We start from the raw sequence: 15,784 nt of genomic DNA, 5'->3' as shown, positions 1-15,784 counted from the left end.
CATTGGCGGAAACGCTGCTTAAGACTCTGAGAGCTAAGCCACTAACAGAAACTGTAAGGTTTCGTACTTTCTATTAAACTTTGGAACCCTTAAATGGAAGTGAAAGATTCTCTTCTTCTTTTTTGAGAGTTACACTCTTATCGTTGTAGCCGATGAATGACTCTCCACTTCTCTCTTACTCAAAGCTGCCTCCTTAACTTCCTTATACGACGTGACGGCTACCTTAAGTGAAAATTACAGATTCGAAAGTAATTCCGCATTTGGTAACTATGTGCATGTAAGTAAATCCGATTATAACGCAATAATAAAACGCAGTCACCAAAAAGTCTGTTTTAAATTTAAATTATTATTTTTTACATAAAAGCTCTAAACGTTTTTGTGTATCGACACGCCCATCACTAGTTTTGTCTATGCTAATTTTTTTTCTAATCACGTTTCGGCACGAGTCGCGAAGCCTTTGTGCCTCGCGTGGTGTTGCCAGTAATTACGGCGGACAAAGGTTAATGATGTCTGCGCCCCTAGTGGCAAAGATAAGGCGTTTGACCGCGTTTTTTTAAAGATAATTTAAGGTTATTTAGTGAGTTGAGAGTTAGAGTTGCTGTTATTTGTCTGTAATTAAGGTTCAACCACGCTACAGTTCATTCTAAATAGTAGCAGACAAATTTATCACGAGAAATGTAGGTACCTAATCCGAAATATTTCTAACTCTAAAATCTGCTGTTACAACTTACAATGGTATTTATCATACTTTGATTACCTAAATACCATTGTAAGTTTTTTCATACAAATTTTATATTTAACACGCCTGTGAATTCAATGTACGAAAACACTAGTGTTTTTCTAGGCTCCACCCTCCTCCTTCTCACAAAATTATTTTGTTCTGGTGTCCGGAACTATCACCTCCTCTTCTTCAGAAGATCAGTATCTTCATCAGTAGAATTTCAAAATAAAGGTTATCATCACATTCACAATGCTCGACAAGGAAAATCATTGCGACATTAAGTGTGACATCGTTCTAAAATGGGTACCATTAAATATTTCAATTATACAGACTTAAATAGCGTCATCCCAAATTAAAATTTAATTAATTAAGCGTAAATCAGAACGCCAGAATGAATCCTTTGCCTTATAAAGGAGCAACGTCAATCTGAAGGCCCCTTAATGATTATAGTGACGTACCAATATCGATACCCATATCGATAGTTAATTAATTAGCCCGGAATCGGACCGCCCGCGTCGCCCACCCGCAGCCATTGTTTCGCGACACTTTTATGATTGATTCCGCTAGTGGGGAGCGTTAGTGTCGATGGAATTATCGATAAATTTTTTAATAGGCTCATATAAATTAAGGTGGTAGGTAGCTAAGTGGTTTTAAAGCAGAGGAACGTGGGTTCAAACCCGAGCTAACATCTCTAAGTTTTCCGGAATTTGTGTGAATTTTATTTTAAATTAGGTAACCATGAAATTGCGGTAAAGAAAAACATTTTAGTGTTAACTTTATGTGGTTGCAATTTGTTTTAAAATGAAATAATAGAATTTAGAATACTTTTTTTACTTTCATTTAAAATTGATTGAAAAATAGAAACAATAATGAAATAAAATAAAATAAATCTTTTTTGTTTTTTAAATAAATTGTTATTTAAATATTTAACCTGTTTTTTTTCAATTGACATATAATGTAATGTTACTGGTTTTACTAGGTATATAAAAATACATATTATAGAGTACGCGCTATTGCTTAAGGTAATCCTGTAATGATAGCTGCTTGAATGTTATAAATAAATATAAATATACATACTAACAGATCCTAGAATGCTAGAAAAGAAGGAAAGAAAATATTTTATTAGCTACATTAACCTAAATAAAAGCTTGCCTCATCGACTGAATCATCGATATCGATATTTTCCCAGCTCTAGAGCTATTAATTCCCTGCTGTTTGTCCGTAATGTATGTTTCTGAGTTCATTACTACTCCGGGGGTGGCGTAAAGCGCGAACGAAGTCGCGGGTCGCTGCTAGCGCATTAAGTTCTTGTTTCATGGCTGTTACTGGCAAAAAAGTTGATTGTATATGCCATTAATACATTTACAGATTTAAAAATAACTTACTGCTGTTCCTTACTTAGAGTTGTTTTATAAAAAGCTTTTACATAATATTTAGCCTCCCTGTTTGTCTTCTGTAGGTCAAGTTTTCGAGATGTACAATAAAAACACACTTTTAATACTTTTAGTTTGTAATAGAAAACGCACCCTTTACTTGTCATTTTTGGCGCCTTTTGAACTTTCTATTCTCTCTCTAATGACTAATGCTATTTTTCATGTGAATCAATAAATCCTTAATACTTAGTGCCATGTCTTTCATGCAAATCTAATCCTGTAATCCTAACACAAATCTAGTACCTACCTTTCAATGCATTTGACCAATTGATCTGAAATTTGGTATTGATGTGATGAAAAAGCAAGTGCCAAATCAGCATTAAAAAAAATCTGTTACATTTTTTTTTCACAAAAACTTATTTGATTCTAAACTGATCTCTTATAGGTACATTTCTAAATATTTACCGTTAGTATAAATTAGACAATCATTGAATGTGTGTTCACTTACCTAGCGCATAGCAGTTTATCGAAAACTGCCAGCAGGGCTACTACGAAACTCGAAATTCGAAGTTCGTGTCGTGCGGTCCCTCTGAAACTTATACTATTTAATACGAGAGCGAGAGGGACGGTACGATACGAACTTCGAGTTTCGAGTTTCGTAGTAGCCCTGCTGTTTAGATATTATTTGGCCAGTTTAGTGATGTAGCCCGTTCACCGCCACTTCAACTTGCATATATCTACTTCGAGCTATGTCGGTGACTTTCCTTTGGCGAATTTCCGTATTCTGGATTCTATCTCGCAAAGAAACTAAGCACAGCTACTTACAATATACATATAAGTTAATGTTTCCATAATATTACACTTCTTATTAACTCTGTGGGTGTCATCTACGTCGAAAGGCGTAAATTGCCTATTGTGTTCACAGTATTAAAATATGAAGCTACGCTACTATATAAATTGTCATGTAAAACAGTACATAACTTAACAAAAATACAATTCCTTACATTAGAACGTGTCTTGATTTTAAAGTTGTCACTTGGTTTTGTGAATCAATAAATATAGCAATTCGTATGCTAATTTTTATACATACATTCTAAAGGCAGCTTAATTTCTTGTGGTTCTTGAACGTCGTAGGATGAAATTGCGATACCTCACCCACTTTTTGGAATAGGTTTATAACTATATTAGGTAAAAATATTAGATTTCTAAAAAATATCAATACTCTGTCAGTTATTTTTTTATATTTATTGCCAGGAGCGGTGCTCAATTTATTTTTAAATGTTTTAAGAATATGCTGAGAAACATAAAATCGTGTACAGTCAGCAGCAAAAGTAGCGGATCACTTTTTTACTCTGTCGCATTGACACATTGACAATCTTGCATGGCGTTTTAGTACGTGGCTGTAAAACAACAAAGTAGGTACGTAAGTGTATAGCTACTTTTGATGCTGACTGTACTACTTATGTTTTTTCATTTTTTTTTTATTATTTGTGTTTGATGTTTATTGTTATTTTTTAATTTTGTTGTATTTGTGTGTCTTTGTGAACGTGAATAAATGTCTTCTTTGAATCTTTCTTTTCTTTATTTATGAGATTTCTCCACTTTTTCTAAGTTAGATGTTTATGGGCGGTGGTGATCTCTTACCATCAGGAGACCCACTTGATCGTTTGCCATCCAGTCGAATAAAAAAAAGTTAGACTATTTGTTTAATATTTAGGTAGACCTCCAAGCAGTATTAGCTCTGGATCCTACAAACGGTCCGCTCTTCAGTCCATATCGTAAGCTTTTGAACTCCTCACCCAGCCACTTTTCACCTCCATCTGAGGTGATAAAGCCAGCCGTAATTATTCAAAAGGGGCTGTAATAAGATGGCGGCGAGCTCTATTCAGGTATGCAAATACGGTCACGAGTCAGTAATGCCGATCGTATCGGTTAAATCTTGTGGGTTTAAGACACACCTTGGGTAACCTGCGGGTTTGTTAGCACTTGAGCTTCGGTTCTAGCGTAACATTACGTTAGAAAGCGCCAGTAGGTTCTCTCACGCTGTGCTTATCATACTATTTCTAGGATTTTTTGCTTTTTTTGGTATTCCGGAATTTAAATTTAAGTAAAGTCACGTGCATTAATATTTGCCACAGTAGAGCGTACAAAAATATCTCACACGTCCTACCAGCCCTACAAATAGAGTCGTATCAGATATTTATGCACGCTTGTTGTGTCAGATGATGGTGCTGGTGGATGACTGTTACTACTGAGTTTTTCGAAATTCATGTGCGGAATTACATTTGAAATTTACCACGGGCTTTGCGGTGATGGAAAACATCGTGAGGAAACCTTCACAAACCTGCGAAGCAATTTAATGGTGCGTGTGAAGTTCCCAATCCGCACTGGGCCTATGCACTGGGAACTATGGCCCAAGCCCTCTTGTTCTGAGAGGAGGCCTGTGCCCAGCAGTGGGACGTGTATAGGCTGGGTGATGATGATTAATTAAGAAAACTTTTCATACGATATTTTTGTTTTAATTTCCTGAACAATATAAATAAAATAGGGATGTTGGCACCATTAAAAATAATTCGAAGACACGACTCCAGTAAAAACCGTTTTATTTCAGCCCTGAAAACCTGATTAAATTTCGATTAAATGCAAAATTAGATTTTTTGGTGCTTTAAAACAAATAAATAGTTAGTTGATTGAGTTGGCGAACAAGTACGTCATAAGTTGCTATTTCCATTCAAACTCTATGGGAGAATTGTGTTTTGACAGCTCATAAAAAGTACGTCAGTTGATTGGTCGAGTCAACATCGCTATTGTAATTCCGCCCAAACATAATGAACCTGTGCATTTGCGTGACGAGATATTTAATACTTTCTGTCAAGTGAACCCGTCGTTTGCCATAAACGTGAACGATTGGCGGGAAAACTATTAATAGTCATTACCTACCTATGTGACTTTGACATTTATTTATCTAAGTGAAGTGGCCAATGAGTGGCAAGTAACTTGTGACAGTCAAGATAATTAAAGAAGAGAAGAACTAACTATTAATTAACTCATCAACAGGGTGTTTTTACGCAGCAAAGTTGTTTTCTAATTATCTCCAAAAATTAACCATAAACTTTTAAATATTTACTTACTAGGTACTAGAGACGAATACTATCAGCTCTAAAAATATTGGTAGGTACTTAATTTGATAGCACCTTATATAGGTAGAAGTAACCATACAATAGGTACATAGAACGTGACTCCTCGCTAGAAAGTTTCCGAAAATCGCAGGAATGTTCTAATATTGTAAATAATTTGATTAGATATTTTTATTTTATTTTGTATCTATATAATACAGGTTATTCCGAAGTATCAAACACAAAATCAAACATTTCTCCGTTAATACTGTGGCGTTTGTTATGAGGTTTTTACCTTGGTTAGAAATACACTTAATCAAAACGTTCTATGTATCTTTATTCAGAGGGTAGAGGCACGTTGTAAGGTATACGAACGAGTGCTCGTCACTGTCCCAGTAGATGGCATCTTTAATTTTATGTTATTAGCAATAGAGGTGACAGGGGTGTCATCTATTAGGCGTTAGCGTGTCGGCCTCTCGGACGTTTACCTTACCTATAATACACACATCTGCAATAATTATAAATATAATAGTCCCCCTCATCGGTTCCGATGACGGCGACCCCACAAAGCTATCCTCTATGAATTATGACGCCTACATAGCAACAGACACACATAGCAACATATACATAAACAATTTTATAATAGCTGTTACCTACTTGTGACAGTCGAAATTTACACGGAATCGGTTTTATACGGATGTAAACAGCTAGAGACATGGAATTTTCCAAGGGTCTTCATACAATGTAAAACAATAACCACGCTTTACTCTCTTTCTTTTTTGTCTCTCGAGGGAAACCGCGGGTGAGGCCTATGCCATTGTATGTACTAGAAAAGCGTTAAATCGATTTAAAATTTAGTCCAGAAACAACATAGGTAACATATTCAGATTGTAAAATTCACTGTCGCGTTTCAAATCTTACATTTAGTCGTTATAACCGATTTTATACGACGAATAAATGCTTTTTTTAACTCCCGACGCAAAAGAGGGGCGTTATTAGTTTGATCGCTATGTGTCTGAGTGTCTGTCTGTGGCACCGTAGTTCTTAAACGGGTGAACCGATTTGAATGCGGTTTCTTTTATTTAACCGGTGGATGCAAGTGGCGAGTTGTCGTTCATGTGGCGCTCTAAGGGGGAGGCCTTAAATTTGTCCAGTAGTGGATGTCTTCCGGCTGATGATGATGATGAAGGGTTAGGCTAACTATTGTATAATTATTTAAATTCATAGGTTAAAAATTTGTACTGGATTGGGTCTCCTGATGGTAAGAGATCACCACCGCAGCAACACCAGGGGTTTGCAGACGCGTTGCCAACCTAGAGCCTAAGATGGGATACCTCACGTGCCAGTAGGTAATTTCACCGGCTGTCTCTCTTGCATGCTGCTTCACGGCAGGATTAGCGAGCAAGATGGTGAGCAATCCGGCGGACCTTGCACAAGTCCTACCACCTGCAAAATGTATATGTAATGTATGCTCAGACCAGGACATCCATCTATATATCCTCATGGCACCCCCTCAGCAACAACAATTCCTCACTGATCTAATGACCTCTCTTTTTCTCACTCAATCAACCTATCCCACTATCGCACTCTCTTGGAAGTAAATCTCAGCTCAGCTTCGTGCCAGGTGCCCCCTGGGCCTACTCCGCAGTTCGAAAATCGAAGTTCTTATCGTATCGTCCCTCTCGCTCTCGTATTAAATAGTATAAGTGTCAGAGAGACCGAACGATACGAACTTCTATTTTCGAATTTCGGAGTAGCCCCTCAGGCTCTGTAGGATTATAACAATGTCCGAGATTTTTCAACTTTTGTAAGTTGTTTAGGTCATTATAGTGTTTCGTTTAATTGCTTCTACGCCTGATGGTGAACCAAGACGCCTAAGTTGGCATGCAGCCCGCCCAGTATGGTAACTGAATACTCACCATTCATGGGAAAATGAAAGGAAAAACAAGTACAATTCCGCGGGTTAGTTTATGTTTTTAATTTTAATGATAGGTAAGTAAGTATCTATAGCTGTTGCCTGTGATTGAGTCAGTAAAGAGTTTGTTTATCCACGATGCCGCGGGAACTGAATATTTTTCCGGATATAAACTAGGTATCCTATGTCTTTCCTAGAGTCTCTAACCGTCATACCGAATTTCATCTGAATGGGAGTAGCGGTTAACACATTCAGTGCCAAGAACACGCTAGGCGCGTAAGCAGTTTTCGCTGCAAAGCGGAAAAATGTGTTAAAGGGTAACGAGGTAGCAGACTGACGCAGAAGGACAGTTACCTACTGACGCATTTATAATATTAGTAGGTACCTATGTATATATGTATGGATTTATACAGTGTGTTACCGGCGGTCAGGTTTTTTTTAAGGGAGGTTAAAGTAACTTAGGTATATCTGTAAATTAACCATGACATTAATTTAATGAATAAACTAAAATACAGACTTTGATAACTTCCTAACGAAATTACTTTATTGCCAGCAGTGTATAAATATAAGTAGCCTATGTCACTCTCTGGCCCATAAACTATCTCTATGCCAAAAATCACGTCGATCCGTCGCTCCGTTTCGACGTGAAAGACGGACAAACATACAAACACACACACTTTCGCATTTATAATATTAGTATGGATAGGAATCTTCATTCCTAGGTATTTGTCTGAATAAAAATAAATGGCGTTAGGTAGATAATCTGAACTTATTTTACCTACATAGGTTAATACCTACCTAAAAAGAAATGCTGTTAATGTCGGTTAATGTGTAGATGATGTTAAATTTACTAAGACCTACCTAAATTTGACGTGGACAAGATAAATTTAGCGAGGCCTTATAATGGCACACCACATTACCTATTAGATGACGAATTAGCACCTCCCCTGGCTATCAATAAGCTTTTAAATTTCGTCTATGACAGCTACACCATAATTTCAAATAAGAAAGAAGGTATAAGTAGACATTTAACATAAATATTTAACGAAACGAGCAAACAATACTCTCGGTAATAAATGTATCTAAAACACGTTTATTACACGAACGCATGTTTCCCAACGAGATCGTTATCATGACCCAAGTTACAAAGCAAAACAATTTTAATTAAAAAATCAAACTATTTACAAAACACTCTTTAGTTTATAATGGCGTAAAATTTGCGTGAAATTCAAACCTTATCAACTTTCATTAAAATTTAATTCAACATTATAAGAAAACGGCAAACAATAATAACGATAAAAATAATTACAAATCCCGAAACCGTCGAGCGGCCGGGTCGCAAATTAATTTCTAACCGAGAAATCGCTGAAAATATCTCGCGACGTTAAGTTAATAAACTATTGGAGTTAATTGAGGAGTATTTCGAATGCGGGTCTGGGCTGACCCAATCACAGCCTTAATTGATTGCAACCCGAACAAAGTCGGGAGCCGATCTGTAGCCGACGCGGGACAAGCACCGACTGCCGCTTTCAACCGGCAGGCTTACACGCAAGCTCCCGACACCAACCGCCCACCGCGAAAGCATTCCAAATTCGAACGCAACCTCCCCAACCCAGTCGACCAATAGGAACACACCAATTCAAATTTCAAATGCAGTTCCACGATCCGTCGCCACCCATTGGTAAACGCGGGCCAATCGGCGCTCAGGTATCCATGTTCGTTATTTTTTCCCGCGGCCGGCACGGGCGGCTAGTCATTCGGCCGCGCGCCACCTTGGCGTTCGTATCGCGCGTCACCATGGATTGTGCTCTGTGACAGTGCTAAGTGTTGTGATTGACTCGTGAAAGCATGATGCCTCTCGCACCGACCCCTGTGATGGCGGTGCCATCGAAGCCGAAAATCGGATTCAGTATAGACAGTATAGTGGGCGGGCCGCCGAAGCATGCGTCGCCTCCACTGGCGAGTCCTGGTTCGCCTTCCCCTGTGGCTTCCCCACGAAGCCCTTCACCACGACCTTTGTTGCGGCCTAGTGCTTTACCAGCTGTGTTTCCCTCTCCCGAGTTGAAAAGACTGCCTTACCTGGATGCTCAGAGTCACCACCACCAGTTCCTGGCGCATTTCCAAGGAGCGGCGCTGGCGGCGGCGTTGGCTCATCAGCAGCAAGGGTTCGGGGGGCCGCTCCCCCCGCATCCCCCGCCGCACCCCGCGGCCCCTGTGCCTAGAGAGTCCTACCAGCTGTATCCTTGGCTAATCAACAGACACGGAAGGATATTCCCGCATAGGTTTCCGGGAGGTAAGTTCTACTACGAGTAAGATTGTGGTTTAAGATATTGTGATGGGTACCTAATAGTGAATTGAATCAGAATGAGTTTTAAATGTAGGGAAGGTCGGTGGAAAAAGAGATGTAGGTAATAGATAGGGATCTAATAGAAAAAATGCTTTCCACTGAGTTAAGAAAACAACATTGCGCAATAGGATTATCAAAGTTGGTGTCTAAGGTAGTTTTTTGCTAAACTTAAACTTCTAAGTGTGTAAGTGTAGTCCGAAAGTTCCGCAATAACTAATCGACGCTTGAGGATTAACTTCTTATACTAGGTACTAGACGACCAGAAGGCCTAGTGGTTAGAGAACCTGACTACGAAGCTTGAGGTCCCGGGTTCGATTCCCGTGTCGGGGCATATTAGTATGAAAAATACGGATGTTTGTTCGCGGGTCTTGGGTGTTTAATATGTATTTAAGTATGTATCTATCTATATAATTATATTTATCCGTTGCTTAGTACCCATAACACAAGCTTTGCTAAGCTTACTTTGGGACTAGGTCAATTGGTGTGAATTGTACCGTGATATTTATTTATTTATTATTTATTGTTTATTTTTTTGTTGTTGTACACCTAACCTACTCGTAAGTACTTACTTATTAAGTATGAGAGAAGTAAAACTGAAATAGAACTTTTCCAAAAATGGCAGTGTTAAAAATGATTAGGTACAAAAATAATGTGAAAATTAGTTTAAAAAAATGCGTAGGATTATCTCATCATTATATCTACACAATTAAATAAAAGAAGCGTCAATTAGGTATGGCACGATAATAATTTGTTTCTACCTAAATATGTATTTTAATTCCAGAACAATACAGGTCCAACTAAAAAAAAGATTAGGTACAATAAAATTAAATAAGCTAAAACTATAATAAATCTAAAAATGGACCCTGCGGCATGGTACCAAAGATGCTGGCAGCATTTCCCCGCTGGATCGCAAGACTGATGCGTTGAGCGAGGAAACTGCCAGCTCTTCGGTCTCCTGTGCTATCTCTGAGTCTCTTTGATAGATCTTTGAAGAGACTCAGAGCGCCAGGAACCCTCGGACCAAGGGTCTCGACACCGAAAGGTACAAAATCATATTCGGCACCGAGACCACTGTATTTTCCTGCTTTGGCAGTTTCTGCCATTTCTGCTGCTGCTGCTGCCCTTATTGATGTTCGGTGGAGATGAGACGGGGCCAGTGTGTCAACACAAGTTGCATCCCACACTAGCACACGTCCCATACTCCACGGAATCAGAGACATTCCGTCCGGTCTCTTGCCGTCATTTCTAGATATGCCTGCCGGCTCTAAAACAGCCGGCACATTGACCGTAGCAAGAGACCGACGCATAATATCATTTAAAGGCACCATGTCTTGAGAAACGACCCGCACTTCTCTGGCAGGAAAGACCGTGATGCCCAAGCCGGTCCACGTCGTTTACGCAGGGACACCGATGTCGGGCGCAGACCGGGACCCCGAGGCGTAGGCATACCGACAATAGCATCAATTTAAATACAAAATAACTGTCAACAATGAAAGTGTACTTATTTAGACATAGACATAGACATAACTTTATTTCGACATCGAACTTAAAATAATACATAATTTACAGAAAATAAAAACATTTGATGATGTCGAAAAGGAATTGACTCAGCATTATGCTGCAGTAAGTATATGCTGCCTACTACAGCGCTGATTTTCAGCCAACACCTTCATATCTTTGCACCTAATGTGTTGGACCGGAATCAGCACAAATGAGTGTGTGTCGGAAAAGTGTACAATAAATAGGTAATAACAAATTTATAAATTTACGAAGACCAACAATAGCTTATAATCTGTGATTAAATATGTAGAAACCAAACGCAAGTCTGATTAAAAGTCAAAAAGAAGGTATTCGTGTTAGAGATATGAATAAGTAGCCTTCCCACCTGCGGGGAGCGCTTTTTGCAAATAAATTAAATATGCACTAAGTTTAAACTTAAAATTACTAATAGTGACTAATTTTTTGAATGGCGGAGGCAAGTTATTCCAACACTTCGTGGCAGTGTATTTAAAACTACCCTTAAATGCGGCAGAAGGGTATTTCTGTGAAGGCTACTTAAACGAAGGTTTTTTAACATCAAACACGTCATAGCAAAAAGCTTTTTTACACCTATAATGACACTAGGTGAAAGACTTGTAAACGTTAAGTAATGGACTAACAATATTATCTAGGCGTCAGTCTTACCAGCCCTGTCAGTCAAATCTAAATGTCAGCGAAAGCACCTGCATCTTGATTTAGAAAAAGTTAATTGCCTGCACGTCCATTTGCAACTTGACATTTTGGCAGTTCGCATGTGACATGACATGACAGTCATTAGTAGACCGGATTACATGCAACATAAAAGTCAAATTCATGCAAATATGAAATGATAAATGCTAGAAATTAGTATGAAATCTGTCAAAAAATTAAAAAAACATTAGTTTTTATTTATTTTGAATCAAGATAATCGACGGTAAATTAATAATAAGGTATTTCATATTTTAGTAGACGCTAACAATTACATATTAGATAGGTACTATTGTAATAAATGTTTACAAAATATTTTATTACTGAAAAAAAACAACACAGAACAAAACATCTAGCCAAATATTTGGGCCGTATTTGAATTTGAGTGCTATGTTACATGTTAGGTAGCACGTATAGGTCACTTTGCAATAAAATAATTACTCTTTGATGCGGATTTTTTGAAGTGCTTATTGTGAAAACTTTTTAAATTCCTGGTTCTTTCTAGTGGCTATATTTCCGGTTATTGCTGACACGTTCTACTTTACGAGCCCTTTGGGAGAATTCGTTTTTTTTGTATCAATGAATTCAAAACTTCCGACGGTCGGTATTTTTCCTTGAAAGGCCATCCGAGCCCAAATATACACAGTTTGATTAGGTACCTTACTATAGCTATAATAGGCACTTGTTTCCTGTATTTGATCATTCACAGCTTCATCTTAAGTAGGGTAGATATCAAATTTTTATCTTGATTATAATATTTATAAACGGTTTTTGTTTCTCCTTTTTGTACAATAAAGAGTATAAACAAACTTTTTTGTAATTCTTAATTTATTACAAATTCACTAGCATAGGTATTATTATGGTTGACTGATCGTTACAATAAATAAATTTAAAAAAAAACTATATAAAGCAATAAAAAGTCATGAAGGCATATAGTTTTTTCTATTTACTGTTTTGTTTTGTATCTTTTACAAACTGAAGGTATTTTTTCTTTTCTAAAAAATCTAAAAAGCGTAAAGGCTGACCAGAATTATAAAAAACCTCGCCATATTGCGGAAAACCAATAGAACTCATTTCTTGCACTCGTAACAATAAATTAAAATGTCATCTGTCTAATGCTGTCAAAGTTTAACGTTGTTTGCGCGTCGTATTATAAAGTGTTATTTTGTGTTTTTGTGCGTTAAAATGCCGAAGATTATCCATACACTTAGAAGAAAAATAATTCACAATGTATAAAAGTATTTGTCATAGAAAAAGTCTGAAGTATTACAAAGTATTCCTTTAAATAACATCACCGACAGAAGTGCTGCCCTCGCGTCAGGTGTTTTATACTCCTACTCAGCCTTTATAACACATTCAAGGCGTATGGCTAAAATACGTTCCAGTTGTAACCAATCTACGTCTAGTCCTGTCAAAGTGACAGACGTCATAATTATTTAAATACCTACGTCAAACGAAATGAACTATAGGTATTTTCAAGAAACTAAGTTTAATTAGCTGCCAATTGGCCTTGTGTAAATGAGTCGTAGACTTAAGCTCGGGATGATCTTAACAATGTAAATTTTATTAGATGTTAACAATTTGAAGATTTGGATGTTTTAATTTATTTTTTTGGCTCTTGCATCGTGATTTTTACGCTTCAAGCGAAAACTTAGTATTCCAAAAAGCTGGCAACATAATTACAACATAGTTGAGACCGCCGTTTTTGTTTTTGGCAGCAGCAATGCATGTTAACAAAACATAAGTTTTTAAAGAAAAAGTCACTGCAGTTTTATAATTAACTAAAAAACTTTTCCGCTTTCTAAACTTAATTAGTAGTTAAATATTTTTCACTTTATATGAAAAAAAAATCTTAATGAATAATAATAAAAAAAATATTACAGACAGGTATATATAATGAAAAAACCTTTTGACTGGACTTTGATGATATACTGAGCAGCAAAAAATCTGGCCCTCAAATGTATGCAGTAATAGCCAGGTAATTTGTATGTAGAGTGGGCTAACTTATGTGCCGCTGAGTAGGTATATAATATTATTATATGTTTGCAGATACCTTGCAAAACAGTTCAATGTTAACAAAGTTTATCGACATCAAACGCGAATATTTAAGTGATATAAATATTATTAGATACACATGATTTAAAAATACACTGTTGTTTTTGTATAACTGACACGTTTAATTTAAGTTCTGATAAATTCATTTTAGTGAAAAATCACACATTTGTTAAAGTTCTAATCATTCTTTGATATAATGCATTTTTTTTTCGGAAGAAATAAGCTTCATGGGATCATTAAAAAAATAACCTAAGCAAATCTGTAGATTAGGCAGGTTCAGGTTTTTGATCATTTTACTTTCTTTTTAATCTCAAAACAATGAGTGTTGCGAATAATTACGACAAAATTTAAACATGTCTAATAATTTGATTTACCTAATCAATTGCGTAACCAATCTAAAAATAGGTACATCTCTGGCCTACACAAGAAGTCTGGAAGTCTTAGTCAATTGTGTGACATTTTTAAAAAATACACCGAACATAGAAAAGTGCCGGTAATAGGTATTAAATAATGTAGAAAAAAGTACGCATTTGACTAAGACATTTATGGTTCAAACCCTTCTTTTACTCTAATTTATCACCTCCTGAGGTTCTTACATCGTTATTCCTGACATGTACAGGCATGTCAGAATGAGAGGGAAACATAAATCCTTCCCAGTCTTGAACTGACGTAAGCTGCCATTTTCTCAAGCTTTTTTTTTAAATCAACAAATTAGTAAGCAGCCATTCCTTGTCCGGTCACAGGAAGTCTTATTTTAAAAATCAAATATTTTTATAGGTGAAGTTGTTTGAACGTCCGTTAGTAATCACTTACCTACTAAACAAATAGCGCTGCAGCTACTTCAGGTTCTTGAGTAAATAAAAAAGTTATACTGAATATAAAAGTTTTTTATAGATCAAAGGAAAATATCCTATACAACCACACCCTAAGGGTTAAAATATACTGCTAACTCAAAAGTATTGAAAAGCAAGATAAAATAAAAACTGATTGGTTCAGACGTTACCTTACGGAAGTCCATCTATATCAATGAACAAAACTTAGTCTTATTTAATTAGTTTAGTTATAGTTCGTTGAATATAAAAACTGGCTGTTATAACAGCCAAAAAAAAAAAAACATCAAATATTGCTAAATGTGTAAGTATTAATCACTGCTGCGTTCGATTTACGATTTCACATATTTTTAACATGTAAAAATCGCAAAGATTGCATCACACATTATTTTATTACTTACTGAATTGATTTTATTAACATTTTGTTCAAACATTAAAACCCTGGTGTTACAACCAAAGCAATTAATAGATAAACGAGGTTTATCTCAAACTGTTCATCCATTAATCCTTTAACGAGTTACAAACCGCTTTTTCTTAAAAAAGAAGCTTATCTTAAAACACCAGCATTTAAGATAAAACCCCGCGGCCGGCACTTGTTTAAAAAATAAAATTAAAAATAAATCCTTCGGGACCGTTTGAATTACGAATGCCTCACTCAATCCATTTTTAAAAAGGAACAAAGTGACAATCTGTTTGTTTCGGTTTGCGGTTTTTGAAATAAGTTAATTGGCTTTCTTTTTTTTCCGTTAACCCTTTTACATTTAGTTCGAGATTAGGTGGAATTGTTAAGGTTTTAAATAATTTTGAACGTCTTTAACGGCACTTTTGAGGTTAACATCCTTTAAACTGACGTAAGCTTTTGAATTGTGATTTATGTTTACCTACCTATTATGTATAACTAGCTGTTGCCTGCAGCTCCGTCCGCGTAGATTTCGTGTATCGCTATCCCGCGGGGACTATGCGATTTTTCGGAATAAAAACTACTTTAAAATATGTCCTTACCCAAGACTCAAACTATCTGTAGGTATACCAAATTTCTTCTAAATCGGTGTTCAGTGGTTTATACGTGAAGAGGTAACAAACAAACAACAGTGTAAGTCTCTTGCAGACTTTAGCATTTATAATAGGTACCTATTAGTGGGATGTATTCGGTTAGGATTTTTTTCATTAAGTTTTCATCCGAAATTATACTAGCAATTGT

General features: G+C 36.6%; 1 protein-coding gene across 1 annotated transcript in view; it reads left to right on the top strand.

The window, feature by feature from the left end:
* Window positions 1–8,867: 8,867 nt before the first annotated feature.
* LOC141442106 (homeotic protein empty spiracles-like) overlaps window positions 8,868–15,784 on the top strand; it is a 49,329-nt gene continuing 42,412 nt past the window's right edge. Inside the window, exon 1 of the mRNA XM_074107019.1 lies at window positions 8,868–9,418. Coding sequence (XP_073963120.1) covers window positions 8,974–9,418 — 445 coding nt within the window. The 5' untranslated portion in view covers window positions 8,868–8,973. The remainder of the gene's footprint in view (window positions 9,419–15,784) is intronic.

The sequence above is a fragment of the Choristoneura fumiferana genome, chromosome 25 (assembly GCF_025370935.1).
Source record: "Choristoneura fumiferana chromosome 25, NRCan_CFum_1, whole genome shotgun sequence".
In the NCBI taxonomy this organism is placed as follows: Eukaryota; Metazoa; Arthropoda; class Insecta; order Lepidoptera; family Tortricidae; genus Choristoneura; species Choristoneura fumiferana.
This window is presented reverse-complemented; position numbering and strand designations above follow the sequence as displayed.